Consider the following 16,159-nt stretch of genomic DNA (forward strand, 5'->3'; position numbering starts at 1 on the left):
ATATATATATATATAAACTGTCATGTCCCGTACCGTCCGGCTTTTTTTAACTATATAATGGAGCATCATTCCTCATGCTTGCATCATTATAAACTACTGGCATATTGCCACCTCAGTTCTTCGTGCGGTGGGAGAGCGTTTTGTAGATGAAGTTTCCAAATTTTCAACTGACTATCCGACAGTCTGCTGACCCATGTCCTCCTGTTGGTGAACGTGCGAATAAATCTTATTCTATCTAGTATTCCAAGCTCACTCAATTTCGGCAAAAAAGACCCTTAGACCGGAGGCTAAATGACTGGAAGGCAGAATACTGGAAAGAGGCTAAGCCAAACAGGGTCTGAACAGGAGCATGTATACCGCTCATGAACGGTAACCACCTTAGTGAAAACGTTATAAGTATATAGCTCTCGAACGCATCCTGCAAGTCTGCGTAAGACATCACTCGCAATGTTACTAGCAAACTTAATCTGTTTTGTCCATGACAATCTTGCCACATTTAAGTCTCATGAGGTGAATTCCATTCCAAAGTCATGCGAATAAAGTACATGTTTTTCTCACCATATATGAGCACTGTGTACTCACGTTCCCTTCAAGTCACTGTGGATGACATGGGAACGTATATACAAATCTAATGGAGGAGTAGACGTGACTCACTAATGCAAGTTAGGATTGGCGATGGTAACCCGTCTGGAGCAGTTAACAGTTTGCCCAGAATGGATCTGGAGGAAATATTGACAGTTTAGGCCAATCAGGAGGCTTTCACTCAAATTAGATAGCCTTACTGCATTCGCTATGGGATGAGGTTATCGCACATCGGGCTTCAATTAATAAAATGAATTGAACTGGCTGTCTTCCCATCTATCTGGATTACGCCACTTTATGAAACCGAAATTGACCAGGTTCCGTCTGTTGGGATTCTTCCAAGCTTATTATTTTCGTTGTCGAGTATATGTCATCTAGATACGAGATTGATATGTTTCGTGTTTGTACCAGTATCGACAGTAGAAATTGCACCGTATTATCTTGAGTGGACCTTATCTCAATACATGCACTGAGGTGTTTACTTACTGGGTCCTCGGAAGATTATGACGCAGAAATTAGGTAGATGAGGCATAACTACGAAGTACGTTCACCCCAGAAAAATGACACAAGACTTGATACGTCAAGGGTGAGAAATGCGATGCAAAGTATTCAGTTTTCAGCAGTACGGGCACAGTTGCGTGATAGCTTAAATGACAAAAACCAACAGGCTGAGAGTATAAACTAAATTGGGTTGTACTAGGTGAAAGTGTGTACTGGAGGGAACTCTCCGAACTCGTTTAACAAAAACATCTACAGTGGAACGGGGATATGAAATGAAAGTGTCCTGCCTTTATCAGTAATTTTTTCCAAGCAGCTACTTAGTTTTTATGACGATTTTCTGATTACTCAAGAAGAGTCAGAAACAATGGTGTCAACGGCTTCTGATCCTTTTGAAAGATGCGTGGTCCTGAAGCTCTTAATCAACCAACTAGTGAATTTCAATGAGGTCGAAAGTACTCGCGTCGCTGAATCCTGAATACCAGGCTAACAAAGAGGTAATCATGATATCTGTAGAGAGATATGATGACCAATTGGATAGGGAATGGTCACTGGTCGCCATACATAAATTAGTAGCTGGTTGACCTGGGAAGCAACCGAGAACGGAAGCGCATCTAGTTGTATTCAGAGATCTAAATAGCCGATGCTAACATAAAAGGTTGGTAGACGTTCCAAGCACCCCGTGCGGTACTGTTTAATGGCAACCGCTAAATTACTCGAACCCCTACTGTCAAAACACAGTGAAACGAAATTTTCGCCGTATACTGTCCAATCCAGCATGCTACTGATGCATCGGATGAGTAGCATCTCGTCAGGTGGTGTAAATAGCGCTATTTGAATCTGAGGGAAGGTTGATCCGGAAATAAATGGACCGTTTTACGGTGCATGTTTACTGATGCCCAAGCTTGGACAACGTTCAAGGATGCTCAAATACCACGTGAGACTGTTGGCCTTTTAAAATACCCCGTTCAAATTGGGATGTCTTACGTTTGTGTGTGACAGATGATGACCACTTCGTCTGTTTTTATCATCAGACAATACCGTGCTCGAAAAACATTTTTTCCTTCATCGATAGGGCAGCTCGTAACTGACTGCTCGAGTGGGGTGGACACAAAAGTCAACTTTTACAACGGTTAATTGTTTACTACTTAAAATATGTACAAATAGCGAGTCCGTGTGATATCCTTTATTTTAAAACAGGTGTATTAGTTGGTGTATTTGGTGATACGAACCAGATAACTGTCATGTAGCTCTCTATACCAAAAATGTAAAGAGCAACTCAAGTTCACATCTAAGTGTGGCAAAACTTACTTGAGCAGAACAGGCACGCTTCACAATCTCAGAAAAAAAAGGCACGCTGCTCTTTGTTTCCGGAGCCAATGAACAGATCAAATATCGGGGTCGCTGCCTGATCCTATGCCATCCAATTCAGCAGCTGGTAAGCATTTTTTAAACCACTGGTCACATCGCATAATCAACATCAGCATCCTCCATTCTGTTTAGCCTCCAGAATTCACAGCTGAAGGCTGCTGTAGTAAGGCTATTCAAACTCAGAACAATACTGAAGCAAACCTTGGGTTCCATTGTTCTTGATAGTCTGACTAGTGTAACCACCTGACTGTTAAAATCCAGTTTTCTTGTTATTGGTAACGTGGCACTAAAGACGTAATCCATAGTAAGTGCACTCACCGGTTTTCTTCTTTTAACGGTGTTGTCCGAATTCCTGATCGTCAGCTGACCGGTGGCCGTTGTACAGGAACACTCGTTAGGGGGGTGTTATTAGAATTCCAAACGGTTATATTGAATTTCCAGGCCTATTTCTGGACGTCTAATTTCTTTAGCTGCCTGGCTGAGTTGAACAGTGATCTGATCACTTTAGCTTTACAATGACGGGAAAATTTGATGTCTCATCAAAGGTTAATGTATCCATAGAATATAATCTCATTTTCAAACGGATTCGCCGTCTCATAAGCAGCACTATATTCTAATCTAGGAAATAACGCTACTAAAAAATATCAGACGAGAATCAGTTTCTGTCTTGCAATAAACTGCGCAATAAAAACTGGTGAAACTGCTGCAATAAAAATTTGATGAAACCGCTTCTATCGTCCTCGAATCTGCAAAACCAATGCTATCAATATCCAATCCCCTCTTTTCGTTGACTCCTCATTAGCCGGAGGGCTGGAATGGCGTCATTCGTGTGCTAATGGATAATCAGGCCGACATGGCTGTAACTTCACTGAAAATCACCCCAAACCGGTCTCAGCAAATTGACTTCAGTGTGCCATTTCTGGAAACTGGAATCGCCATAACGGTTGCTTTACGGGAAGGTGCCATCTCTCCGACTGCTTTCTTAAGTAAGTTTGCCTTCTCGCTTCATATGCCTGTGTTTTCCTATTTCCTGTTCCATACCTGCGACTAAATGACCTTTCGTCTATCTAAAATCAGAGAAAAACAACAGTTTCTAACGTGCACAAGCCAAATCACTTTGTACAGGGTAAAAGTTATTAGATTCATTCGCCAGAGAATTCCGTGAGTTATCACAAACAGCAAATCAAACGAATTCTTTTGAACAGCTGACCTGCACATTATTGAACAATTTGGTGAGCGTATATGAGAAACCTAATAGAGAGAGGATAAAAACAGCATATCGTTCAGACCATCTACAGTGTAATGGGCGCATGTCATAAGGAGTTAGCGTGGACTCGCATGATTGTTCTGAACGCCCCTGGTTCTGTCACCTTGTACGGACTGTGGTTATGGCAACTTTGGAGCACGTACATGCTTTTCAGGCAAAACACAATACTAATAAGGTTTATGAAAGGTATCGCAAAAAGCAGATTTGATCGGCTCTGTTCTTCACATCACTGTAATTTGCAGATTGAAATATTTCAACAACAGCGTAAATGCTTCTTTTGAATGCGTGGCACTCCTTGCTTCTGAAGAAGCAAACAGGCCTTTTTTGAATCTTTAGGTTGAACCGGTCTACAAGGACTGACAAAAACTACTCTTAGGTTTGCGTTACTAAACTAGCTGGTCTGTGAGTTGGGAGTTCAGTAACACCCAGTGGTGATTTGATAAGAGGTTAGTAGTCACTTATCAACAGCGGTACCAGATCACGATAAATTTTTCGTAAGTTTGTACCCTAACCTTAGATTGTCCAAGTTCGTCTATAGAGTAACAAGAGGAAATCTACTTACTGAAAGTTTCGTGGGGGAAATTGCTGACAAGATTACGTTTGTAAATACCTATTATACTGACTTTCCCATGTGACCTTATGATTTATGTTTTCTAAAAGTGTGCTACCTATGCAAATTTGAAGCAACATAAGAATCAGATACAGGCATATGATTCTCTCCCAGATGTGAACTGCATAGCCTTGCATTATCGATTATTATTCCGTCACCGCCTCATCAATGCCAGTTAAAATATGAATAATAGAAAGATCTTATCCACACAGTGTTTTATCAAGTAGACTTTTGAAAACCGTGTGAAAGTGGTCTGCAAGCAGTGATTCCGATAGTGATCCCATGACCACACCGGCAATCTGTCGGGACCACCGCTCAATTACTTGGAGCTATCTATTTAAAATGCATTTCAGTTAACATCCACGAAGACTTTTCAGTGGTACACCAACAGTTGGGATATAATCGCAAAGTAAATGGTAATTTCCACTAATTATACGTTCCTGACGTCACATCGAATGAAACTATTGTTCACTAGCTGACTGATTTCAAGTAGAGAGTTCGCTCTACCTACAACATCCTATTTGTTGGCTGACTGACGATAAAAATGGGTAGAATATTTACTCCTTGAGACAGAATAAAAAATATGTTGACCTGATCATCAATATACAACAAAGCGAATTCTATACGCATGCAATCTGCTGAAGTTTCTTCACAGTTACCTACAAATCATCATTTGTTTGCAACTGGTTTCAGTCAAAGATACCAATAGAGCAGAGGCAACTCAAATTCTGTTCAGTGACAAGTTGATTTGTTGTCCGCTTCGAGACTGCACAAATCATGGCAACCATCAATGAAACCGGATACTCCGGAAGCATCAGTCCCCTTGAGAAGAGTGACGAACTACTGAGAGAAAAAGAAAACACTTTAAGTTGAAATCACCAACAAGAGGAGACATATGGTTGACATCGGCATTTTTGGTCGCGCTGCGCAACGACTTTTGTTTGTTCTAGAAATCCATATCATCCGGTCAAATGGTGGCTAGAGTAGTCGGTGTTTCCATTCGCTAAAAGATCAATCGATTTTCCCTCAATATGCGAATAAAACTGGTAGACAAAATCCTTGTAATGTTCATACGACAGATGGTAGTTTTTCAGCGATGAAGCAGTAGACATTTAAACTAGTCTGCAAGATTACTATGATCCTTTTTGAAATATTTCCGTCCCGAAGTTAAACTGAGTTTTCAGTAACCTTGTGAGTAGCTTATTTCATAAAAATAAACTGAGTCGTGTTTTCTCGTTTAAGAAGGGAATGCAGCTGCATACGCGTTTGCAACTTACATCTATGCTAACGTGGGACTACACGTTATTCAATTGAGTGTCCTTCTCGAAGGCTTCCTGGTCTTCCAAACGGTAGGATATTCAAGTAGTACAAGGCATTACAGCGCGTTTCTCTATAACAAAACAGTGTTAATCAGATTACTGAAGACTCTCCGATAAACCACTACTGGTTTTCCTTTTCTTGGGGCTCATCAAGTAAGCGTAGTCCCTGATGTTCCGTCAACCCCAGGTTCTAATTAAACACCAACTTATACGCCACTGTTATGTCATGTCTGTGAACGACACAGCTCTACCTCGAACATCGTGCCAAAGGAACGTATAGTGGGCTTTGCGCAACACATTTGGTTGGAGAATACCATAAGCCAGAACCACATTTGGGCCCTTGGTTAACGCACACTTACTTTGCAAATAAGTGTACCCTATCAGTGGCGTGCAACATTTCAGAAGGTTTTGCCCCGTGACGTTTGGATTTCGTTATATTGCCTCAGGAGCATTCTGAATTGCTGTCAGTCTACTCTATTTTGATTAACCTCAGCTTCGCAGTCACATCATTCCAAGGAATTAAATTTTGGCCACTAGATGTGCTGAACTCAAGAGTGATGTTTGCGAGATTAAAAATACTTGCCAACTGTCAAAATGGAATCAGTATTGCCTAATTACGCGGCTTTTGTAAAGCGATGACCTTTCTCAGAAGTCGTGTTTGCCAAAATCCTTCTTTTACTTTAGGCCCAAGGAAAGATCACCATTTAGTACTTTAACAGTGACGTTCACTACGATTAGTGCATGCGGTTCGTAGAGGTGATTTCCTTGAAATGAAGAGGTGGTCCAAACAAGGATCCCTGTAAGTAATCCTCTTTGTCAGAGGCAAGTGGATTTTCCTCAAAAATGAGTTAACAATTCACGAATGCTTTGCCAACGATATTTAAATATTGCCCAAAAACTAGTGGGATATTTCGACTGGTTATTCACAAACTTCTCCAATATTTTGTTTTGCCTCAATGAGTTATCTATCCAGCCGTTTACATTTCATATTTACATATTGTTCATACAAGCTTTGAAACCGCCAGTGCGGCGAAAGCACCTTAGGTGTTAGAACCTTTTCTGCAGTTCTGGAAGGAAACCCTTCGAGTGGACACAAAACTCTGGGAGACGGTTTTCATAACAACCATATTTAGAGTACACGAGCTATTCCGAACTTCACGCGGTATTCCAGTGGGAAATGAAACTGGTGAAATATCAAGAGCTACGCTTACTTGATGATATACAAGGGGACCGCTAAAGAGTTTTCACCAATCTTGGAAGTAGCATTGGATCGAGACTAATATGAAACGCCTTTTTGTTTTCAAGATAAAATAGTCACTACCAAACAGGAGGCGGGCCAATAGCAAAACTCTGTTATTGGCTTGCCATTTTCATCAGCCTTCAACTAAATACGTTCAGTGGCACCAGCCTAACTCACCAATATAAATAGATCTCAACAAAAGTAAAAAACAAATCTCTTTTGAATCCAATAACTAGTATTAATAGGCACTTGTAAAGCATGTACTCTGTATGCAGTTGTTTATTTCGTGTTTTTGGCCAACCAGTATATAACTCTCTCGTTTCAAACAGGTTCGAAAGATATTCGCACACTGCAACCATATAAGGAGCAAAGTTAAATCGCCCATAAATAGATTCAACAAAAGTAAAAAACAAATCTCTTTTGAATCCAATAACTAGTATTAATAGGCACTTGTAAAGCATGTACTCTGTATGCAGTTGTTTATTTCGTGTTTTTGGCCAACCAGTATATAACTCTCTCGTTTCAAACAGGTTCGAAAGATATTCGCACACTGCAACCATATAAGGAGCAAAGTTAAATCGCCCGTCATTCTGATGCAGCTTATGTACCTGAAGTACTCGTATCCGAGTTAGATTGGCCCATCAATGATAGTCACATAGAACTGGAGAGCTACGGGGAGTTAGCTACTAGCCGAATTTAGTGCTAAGGCCAACCCAGTGTGGACTGCAAACGATAAAAGCAATAGTCGAACATCTATCAAGCTTTCAACCGGCTTAAGCATGAGAGTGTTCCATAGCATGGTTTATTTACTTCGGCCAAACGAAGGAACCCATTTGCTGACGAAAATGAACTCGGTCAGCATTAGGAGAATCCAAATTAGTTTCACATTCAACATCACTTTCAACAGAAATCATCAGCTTGATGATACACTTTGGTGTCGACAGCTTCTTGTCTACAAGAACTTCTTCATTATTGCAAACCGTCGTTCACTTTTGCCAGCCCTTATATGAGGTTTTACATGAGTAATGAACTTCCGGCCAAATTTCGTCACTATAGTCCTAGCTGAGCACAAATATCCGCAGGCGATCTTATTGCCTTCACAATAGGTTGAGATTAATCGACTTAATTAAACGGACGCTTTGCGTCACGGATTATCTTAAGCCAATGTGTACGTTCTTGTCCGCTTATTCACACACTGTGGACCATACATTCCAAATTTCGATGTTCGTTATTTCAACCAATGCCGGTTTAGCCGGTTAAGCAAATTTAATTTGCAAAACCTAATTAGCTTGGATAGGGGTTCGTTCTTCAGCTTTGAAGAGCGTATTCTCAACGTTCAGGATTACGAGTTGAATCACATACGATGTATACTTTTGACCACTTGAATACACAGAGAAGGAAGGGGAGTAGATGCTGACTTCATCCAAAGTGGGCTAAGACTTTAGGATCCCGTAACATTGGTCGTAGCAAACTATATACTTGAGATATATACAGTTAACAATATGCGACAGTGCGTGTGCCTCAGTAACATATTTAGTTCCAAAACATTTTTGGAATGAGGGCTTAGTTGTTTGGCTAGATGGTTTTCTAGCAGCATCTTGATTGCTTTAGCAGACAGTTCATAGACTGCAAATTGTTCACTCCAGCTAAACCACCACTGGAGAAATTACAGCAGTGTGCCCTGACGAGAAGAATTCAGCGAGGTTTTATTTTGAATTTCCCTCCAGGCATTATATAGTGCTTAGGGTGGGGAAATGTAGACTGAAACAACATCTGATATATGGTCGTCGGGTGAACATGAGAAACGCTGAGTCCGTGAACTTCTTCACCAGTCAGTAGCTTATGATAATGATAGTGGAGCTTACCAGTGGTCGGATTTTAAAACACCTTACTTATCTGGGAAGATTATGGGCACATCAACCCTCCAGCTTTGTCTAGTCCCGACGCTCAACTGAATGTCACGGTCTCCAAGATGACGGTGACAACTGGGCTGTTGCTTTGAGAATAGGGTCTCATATGCATTTTGTGCACTGATAACTCGCGGTTCCTCTTTTTTTGTGAAAACTTATGGAACTTACAGCCATCTTGCATTCAGAGGGTCAATTTTAACCTGCTTACGGCGTGCGGATAAAGCATGCTTTCCCTGTTGCCGTGTGCTCGCTCGCTTAATTGGGAATATGTCCTCGGTTTACACCTTGATTTTGCCAGCCTCATTGTTCGTAGTAAACAACCTTTTTCTTAATGGTTTGTACCTGGTCTCTTTGTTTTGTTCTAATTCCCATTCGAAAGACTATCGGGTAGGGTGCCTTTTCTGTAGATGTATGTGGCGAGTTTCTGCTAGCAGTTAGGGAAATCAGCAAAACGGACTCCCTCAAAACGTTATAGAGCGGATAGAATTTCTAGAATACGTTTGACACGCTGGGCCACAGCGTCAGGTGGTTTACACCACCCAACGCTTCACCCGCTTCCTGGTACATCCGGAAGAATTCGGAACAAGTAGTATGAGCACTGATGAATGATCCACAATGCTAATTCAGTACAGCTAGAACTTTTGTCACTGACGCTTACTCCGAAGATCAGTAGCATCATGTGACTTTTAAAGACTTGCTCTAATCGTGGATGTAGAACTTCTAAGTTTTAGCATGATAATTTTATACCAGAACTAAGTAGCCGCAAAATATCCACGCATCCTGTAGAAGTGGTTGCTAAGAAGCACCACACTTCAGTTGCTCAATAAGATCAGCACGGAATTGGCCAAGATACTGTAGTGTTGCACAGGTTCTTTGTACATGTGGCTTTCAGAAAAGAAGATGCTTTGCGAAACCAGCGTTGACATTCAGTGGAGACTAGCAAGTATAATTTGCAAACACGTGAGCCAATCCGTAGTCTTGATCGATGGCAGTGAACGCTGCACAAGACCAGACCCCAAAGCACGTGATCCACTGGAAGAAATGTCAAAAAACGGGAAAAATCATCTTACACGATATCCAAAAAACGTTGCGACTGAATACAACAGAGTAGGTTGAATCTATGAACGACGCACGCAACCGGTAAGAATCTCAGACAATAAAGTTAATGTGCCTTTGGCAGTATCGTGTTGAACCTCTTCTGTAAAACCCCAAGTACGACAATCGCCTCCACAACACACTTTTCAGAGTGATAACCACTTCCTAAATATCATGACATTACACAAGATGAACATGGGCATGAACGATGGCTTGATGTTTATACAATCACCAACTGTCCTACATACACACAGCTGGGTTTTCGAAAAAGTTTGGTAACAATCGGTCGATTTATTGCCGGACAATGTTTCACTTTGGACAAAAACTTCGTCAGGCCGTCACTAGGTTACACGGTTGGTCAAGATTTAAGGTGAAAGGAGAATCAATCGGACAAGTCAAGCTAATTCTCCGTTAGGTGTTGGTCAAGGGATTTCACGTGTTAAGGTGGGTGACAAAGTGTTAAGCCTACATGGATATGGGTCCATGCTTGTGTCTAGTTCTTCTCGTTCGGTTCACGTAATGATCCCTCTTGAACATCACTGGCACTATCATGTGGATAAGCTTGCGCTACGATAGTTGTGTAAAAGGGATTCTGCGAACTTTGGTCAGGTTGGGATTTTCACCGTTCCCCCACCCCCCAACTTATTTTTGCTAATGATTCTACGTGAATTGACAACCACATACAGTCACGTGTCAACTCGGCTTGTCTAAGAACGCTTTCCGTACGTCTGCCAGGTCCACACCCTCGATTCTGTTCACGCTGTGAAACTTGGTGATTTCCAACGCCTCGGTTATCAGCCGCTGTGGTGTTAATTGCAGTCCCCATCTTAAAACTCCTACATTCTCCAGATTTATTCTATACCCCGTGTCTAAGGCATGTACCTCCACCGCTGAGTCTTTGACCAGCGTTTGGTATTGTTCCACATTCCTTGGTGGTTTGTTTACCTTCATTTCATGACCACAAATTCTGGTGTGCAATTTTTTTGCATTTAGTCCTATGTGAACCATAGTGCGATCGTTGCAGTTAATAAGATACAACATAATCCCAAATCCCTTCCAGCAAGAAAAGAATCTTTCAGATGCACGAAAGCTGGGCGTAGCCTTTTCGCCTTCTGGAAAGCTACTCAAATATTGGCTACTTTCAGCAGTCTTCTAATAACCTCCGATGTTCCTGCTTTATGTGGAATGACTACTGTCCCAATCCATTCCTTACTGGGTCTACATACCGGAGCCTACGTCCTTCTTATTTGACGCGTAATCAAACTCACTGAGTATCTTGTTTCTTTCTGTCGGTAATCTCGATTTGAGCTGCCCTTCGGTCGGCCTATTCTGTGTACAGCGCTCTGACTGGACGAAACATTGCTGAGACATTAATGGTGTGCACGAACTTTGGGTGTGCTGATGAGCAATTTAATACTATTCTATATTTTGCCCCCGCGATTCAGTTACCTAGTCAATATTCGTTCTTTGTCTAATTAAACGTGATCCGCTCTGTCGAGTGATTGTGACGCTTTGCGGTTTCTCCACCTAAGTTGCATGATTGAAGAGCACAAGTAAAGTGCTACAAAATAAGAACGTCTGCTGTGGTTTCCCTGAATAGAAATTTCCGCAAAAACTGGTTCCCCATTGTGTGTAAAACAAGACGATTTGATCCATTTGAGTAGGCTGGCGATTTATTGCCGGACAATGTTTCACTTTGGACAAAAACTTCGTCAGGCCGTCACTAGGTTACACGGTTGGTCAAGATTTAAGGTGAAAGGAGAATCAATCGGACAAGTCAAGCTAATTCTCCGTTAGGTGTTGGTCAAGGGATTTCACGTGTTAAGGTGGGTGACAAAGTGTTAAGCCTACATGGATATGGGTCCATGCTTGTGTCTAGTTCTTCTCGTTCGGTTCACGTAATGATCCCTCTTGAACATCACTGGCACTATCATGTGGATAAGCTTGCGCTACGATAGTTGTGTAAAAGGGATTCTGCGAACTTTGGTCAGGTTGGGATTTTCACCGTTCCCCCACCCCCCAACTTATTTTTGCTAATGATTCTACGTGAATTGACAACCACATACAGTCACGTGTCAACTCGGCTTGTCTAAGAACGCTTTCCGTACGTCTGCCAGGTCCACACCCTCGATTCTGTTCACGCTGTGAAACTTGGTGATTTCCAACGCCTCGGTTATCAGCCGCTGTGGTGTTAATTGCAGTCCCCATCTTAAAACTCCTACATTCTCCAGATTTATTCTATACCCCGTGTCTAAGGCATGTACCTCCACCGCTGAGTCTTTGACCAGCGTTTGGTATTGTTCCACATTCCTTGGTGGTTTGTTTACCTTCATTTCATGACCACAAATTCTGGTGTGCAATTTTTTTGCATTTAGTCCTATGTGAACCATAGTGCGATCGTTGCAGTTAATAAGATACAACATAATCCCAAATCCCTTCCAGCAAGAAAAGAATCTTTCAGATGCACGAAAGCTGGGCGTAGCCTTTTCGCCTTCTGGAAAGCTACTCAAATATTGGCTACTTTCAGCAGTCTTCTAATAACCTCCGATGTTCCTGCTTTATGTGGAATGACTACTGTCCCAATCCATTCCTTACTGGGTCTACATACCGGAGCCTACGTCCTTCTTATTTGACGCGTAATCAAACTCACTGAGTATCTTGTTTCTTTCTGTCGGTAATCTCGATTTGAGCTGCCCTTCGGTCGGCCTATTCTGTGTACAGCGCTCTGACTGGACGAAACATTGCTGAGACATTAATGGTGTGCACGAACTTTGGGTGTGCTGATGAGCAATTTAATACTATTCTATATTTTGCCCCCGCGATTCAGTTACCTAGTCAATATTCGTTCTTTGTCTAATTAAACGTGATCCGCTCTGTCGAGTGATTGTGACGCTTTGCGGTTTCTCCACCTAAGTTGCATGATTGAAGAGCACAAGTAAAGTGCTACAAAATAAGAACGTCTGCTGTGGTTTCCCTGAATAGAAATTTCCGCAAAAACTGGTTCCCCATTGTGTGTAAAACAAGACGATTTGATCCATTTGAGTAGGCTGGGAACACATGCCTTCTTGCCATCTTAACCAAACATTTTCTCCACTCTTACTGAGATTATGCCAAAGAGTGAATGAGAACTATGTTTCTTAGGGAACCGAAAACACGATGTGATTTCAGACTTGTGTTGCGGTTCAGAAAATTCATAGGTGGGACGCGTGAATATAAACTGATCAACCGCACGACAGTCGACATCACTTGGTAGTTACCGCCGCACGTCAATAGCGGGTATCCCATGCATCAAAAATATTGTCTCCCGTAGGAAACTTTATCGGACTTTAACTGTTTGATCACTCTTTTCGTTTTCGTAGAAATCACTTTTGCACTAATTTTATTCTCCCATTTTAGAGCCATATGACTACCAGTCATGGTGTATGATTCTCATCTTCAGCGTACACGCCAGTGGTGCTGCCCTATTCATCTTTGAGTGGTTGAGTCCGAATGGACTGAATCGTGGACAAATGTCAACATCGGGTAGGAATTCTAACCGCTTCTTTGGTTTATGAAGGTCACTATTTTCAACATCATTGTCTATTTGATGGTTGTGTTCTCAACGGGTGCTAGAAAAATAAATTTCAGCCCCGGAATTCCTCACTCATTAGTCGCCCATTAGTCTGCACAGGGCGAGGGTGTGCAAGCACTCTTGTAGTCCGATTTATTCTAGGTTAGTATAAAAACCCCTCAGCAAAGACCAGATAATTAAGTTTATGTTAGGGTATATCCTCGGCGTTCAAGCTTCTGGGGTGGTGATAGTCTGGCGAATGAAGCCAGTGCACGAGTCATCCCGGCTATCCGTGGCATCAGAATGGCAAGATGGTGTGAGCCTCTTCGCATCACAACATCTGGAAACCAAAGTATTTGTTCAGTGACGTCAACATAGTGCCAATCAGGTGGTTAAATAACCGCCGTTTATTGACGTTGCTGACATTATAGCAGAGCAGCTGAACCGACTTACATGGTATTCTTGTTTGTCAGTCATCTGCATATGGCTTTCTCTCTAAAATTACACAATAAACGAAGAATAGAGTAGACACTCATGATAGTTATTAGGAAAAGATGTTGAGCATCTGTCAGCCGGCACATTTTGACGGGATCCATTTGCACCAATCTGAATAGTGTCTTCATCCAGATTTCCTAACTAGGTGGTTTTATGGCTTTATGATTTCCAATTTAATTCGACATCAGTAGGTTTCTTTTTCCCATCCGTTGTTCTTCCTCTAAACCAAGATGTTGGCCGCGACCAGACCTACTTCTTCTCACATATCACGAAGAAGGTGACGGATAAGTTACAATCCGTTACAAATTCTGTTGATAGCAAACAACTAGGAAGAAACGTGATTGACTGACGATGAAACATAACGCCAAAGTCTCAGATGCCCCCTCTCGCATTACCTGGTTGAAATAGTTTCGAGCGTTTCTAATTTTCAGCAGCATATATGTACGAGTACCGCTGGGCGACTTCACTCATCCAAGAAGTTAACGCTTAGTGAGAGTATATGGCAATCTCGCAGTTACTGAAAAAAGTCTTCAAAATGCATATGGCTGACCGATGAATGAATTGTCCTGCTGAATTCAAAGGGGATCGCTAGAGGTCTACTTAATTCCTCGGGCTTGTGTGACTTTCCGAAATTCCAAAGATCTGCGCTTGTCAACTCAGATAACTGTCTTTCTTTAGGTAATGTGAAACCTCAGTCAGAATTTGTGCATTCGTGTAAGTTGAACAGATCGCACTTCCAAGTACACTTGTTTACCAGATGGGAGTGTCTTACCGTGACAGCGTTTCGGAGATCTGCGTATATGATCAGGACACAGATAGTCAAACCGGCAAAGCCCTAAAAAGAACAACCCGGACATAACAGAGTTATCTGTGGCACACTAACTGAGAAGTATTTAGACAGATGATGAATCATATAACACGCTAGTCAATGAACGTTACTTAGGATAGTTCTCTGTATATATGCGTTTATGTGTGTCATTAAGAAGTACTGGTCTGGATTTTTCTGTAAGAGAAGATTGCGTAGCATATGTTACCTTGACTGTTGGCTTCTTCAATTAACTGGAAAATTTGATTTCAAAAACTTTTCATCGCCACTCCAGTGCTCTGTGAGGGAGCGCGGTGGAGCTTAGCGATGAGTCGGTGGTTGTGTTGAGTAGTAATGCGCGGGTGTTGCTAGCTGAAACCTAACCTTCGATCAAGATCGACTGTCCCGTCGGAGGATTCCACCTGTTCTCATGTTCTGCGTCCTGATTGGTCAACGACTTCGTGATCTGAGAGCCTGGTTTGACCAGTTCGAGTCCTCGGGTCGGTGCTGGGGTGGGGCAGTGGTGATGTCACCCCCTATTGATGATAAAACGATTGCAATCAAATTTCCAAGCCCATTGATCAAACCAGCCGTCATCTAGGCTACTAATGCCGAACACATCTCCTAGTTCCATCGCTGAGAAAACACTACTTGTGAGATTATTCGTGTCCTTTTATGTTTCCTACTGATCGGCTGAGGTTGAGAACCTTGAAGCAATCTGTAGTATCGCATTCGACGTCAGACCGACTGTGTCGTTCATTAATCTTATTGATAAAACTTGGTGACCAGTTGTAAACATCTGCAAATTTAACAATTCTGCGCTGCTTTGTTGTCGATCCGTTCATCGAGCTCGACGGGTGGATTGCAGACATCTCACCCCCAACGATATTATGTTATCAGGACATCATCTGTGCCGCCATCTTCCTGCTTAGTGATCAGACGTTTGCAATTCAACTGCCAAACTTGACAATCAGACCAACAACTAATCTTGCCAACTTGCCAATGATCATACCGTACAGTGTTCTACCTATTTTACCACGTGTTCACTAGTTGTACCGGTGCCTGGACAAACCACTGACCAATCCACCCTGGTGCCTTGTTCGCTATCCGCAGAACATAGATTCACTCTGTTCCGCTCCTTATGGCTCATATGGTCAATGCTGTTTGGGGCCGCGGTCAATGCTGACAACCCTCGCGGTGTGGCTAGCCGATTCCTTGCAAACATCTGGGCTCTGTTTGCCCTGGTGTTCCTTGCATCCTACACGGCCAATCTAGCTGCATTCATGATTGCAAAAGAAGACTTTTACGACCTCTCTGGCATGAATGATTGGCGGGTAATCTATCTTTTGAATTGTCCATGCATTTTACACTACCCAATACTTACATATATATATATATATATATATATATATAAACG

At 42.1% G+C, this 16,159-nt stretch overlaps 1 protein-coding gene across 1 annotated transcript in view; it reads left to right on the forward strand.

The window, feature by feature from the left end:
* The window catches only part of T265_14724 (hypothetical protein), a gene marked incomplete at both ends in the record, with an annotated part of 37,194 nt that overhangs the window by 1,144 nt on the left and 19,891 nt on the right, over positions 1-16,159 (forward strand). Inside the window, 8 exon segments of the mRNA XM_009174959.1 lie at positions 3,254-3,441; positions 10,691-10,827; positions 10,953-11,128; positions 12,010-12,077; positions 12,094-12,209; positions 12,335-12,510; positions 13,291-13,414; positions 15,856-16,076. Of these exon segments, the coding sequence (XP_009173223.1) occupies positions 3,254-3,441; positions 10,691-10,827; positions 10,953-11,128; positions 12,010-12,077; positions 12,094-12,209; positions 12,335-12,510; positions 13,291-13,414; positions 15,856-16,076 (1,206 nt within the window).

Source organism: Opisthorchis viverrini (assembly GCF_000715545.1).
Source record: "Opisthorchis viverrini unplaced genomic scaffold opera_v5_254, whole genome shotgun sequence".
Lineage (NCBI taxonomy): Eukaryota > Metazoa > Platyhelminthes > Trematoda > Opisthorchiida > Opisthorchiidae > Opisthorchis > Opisthorchis viverrini.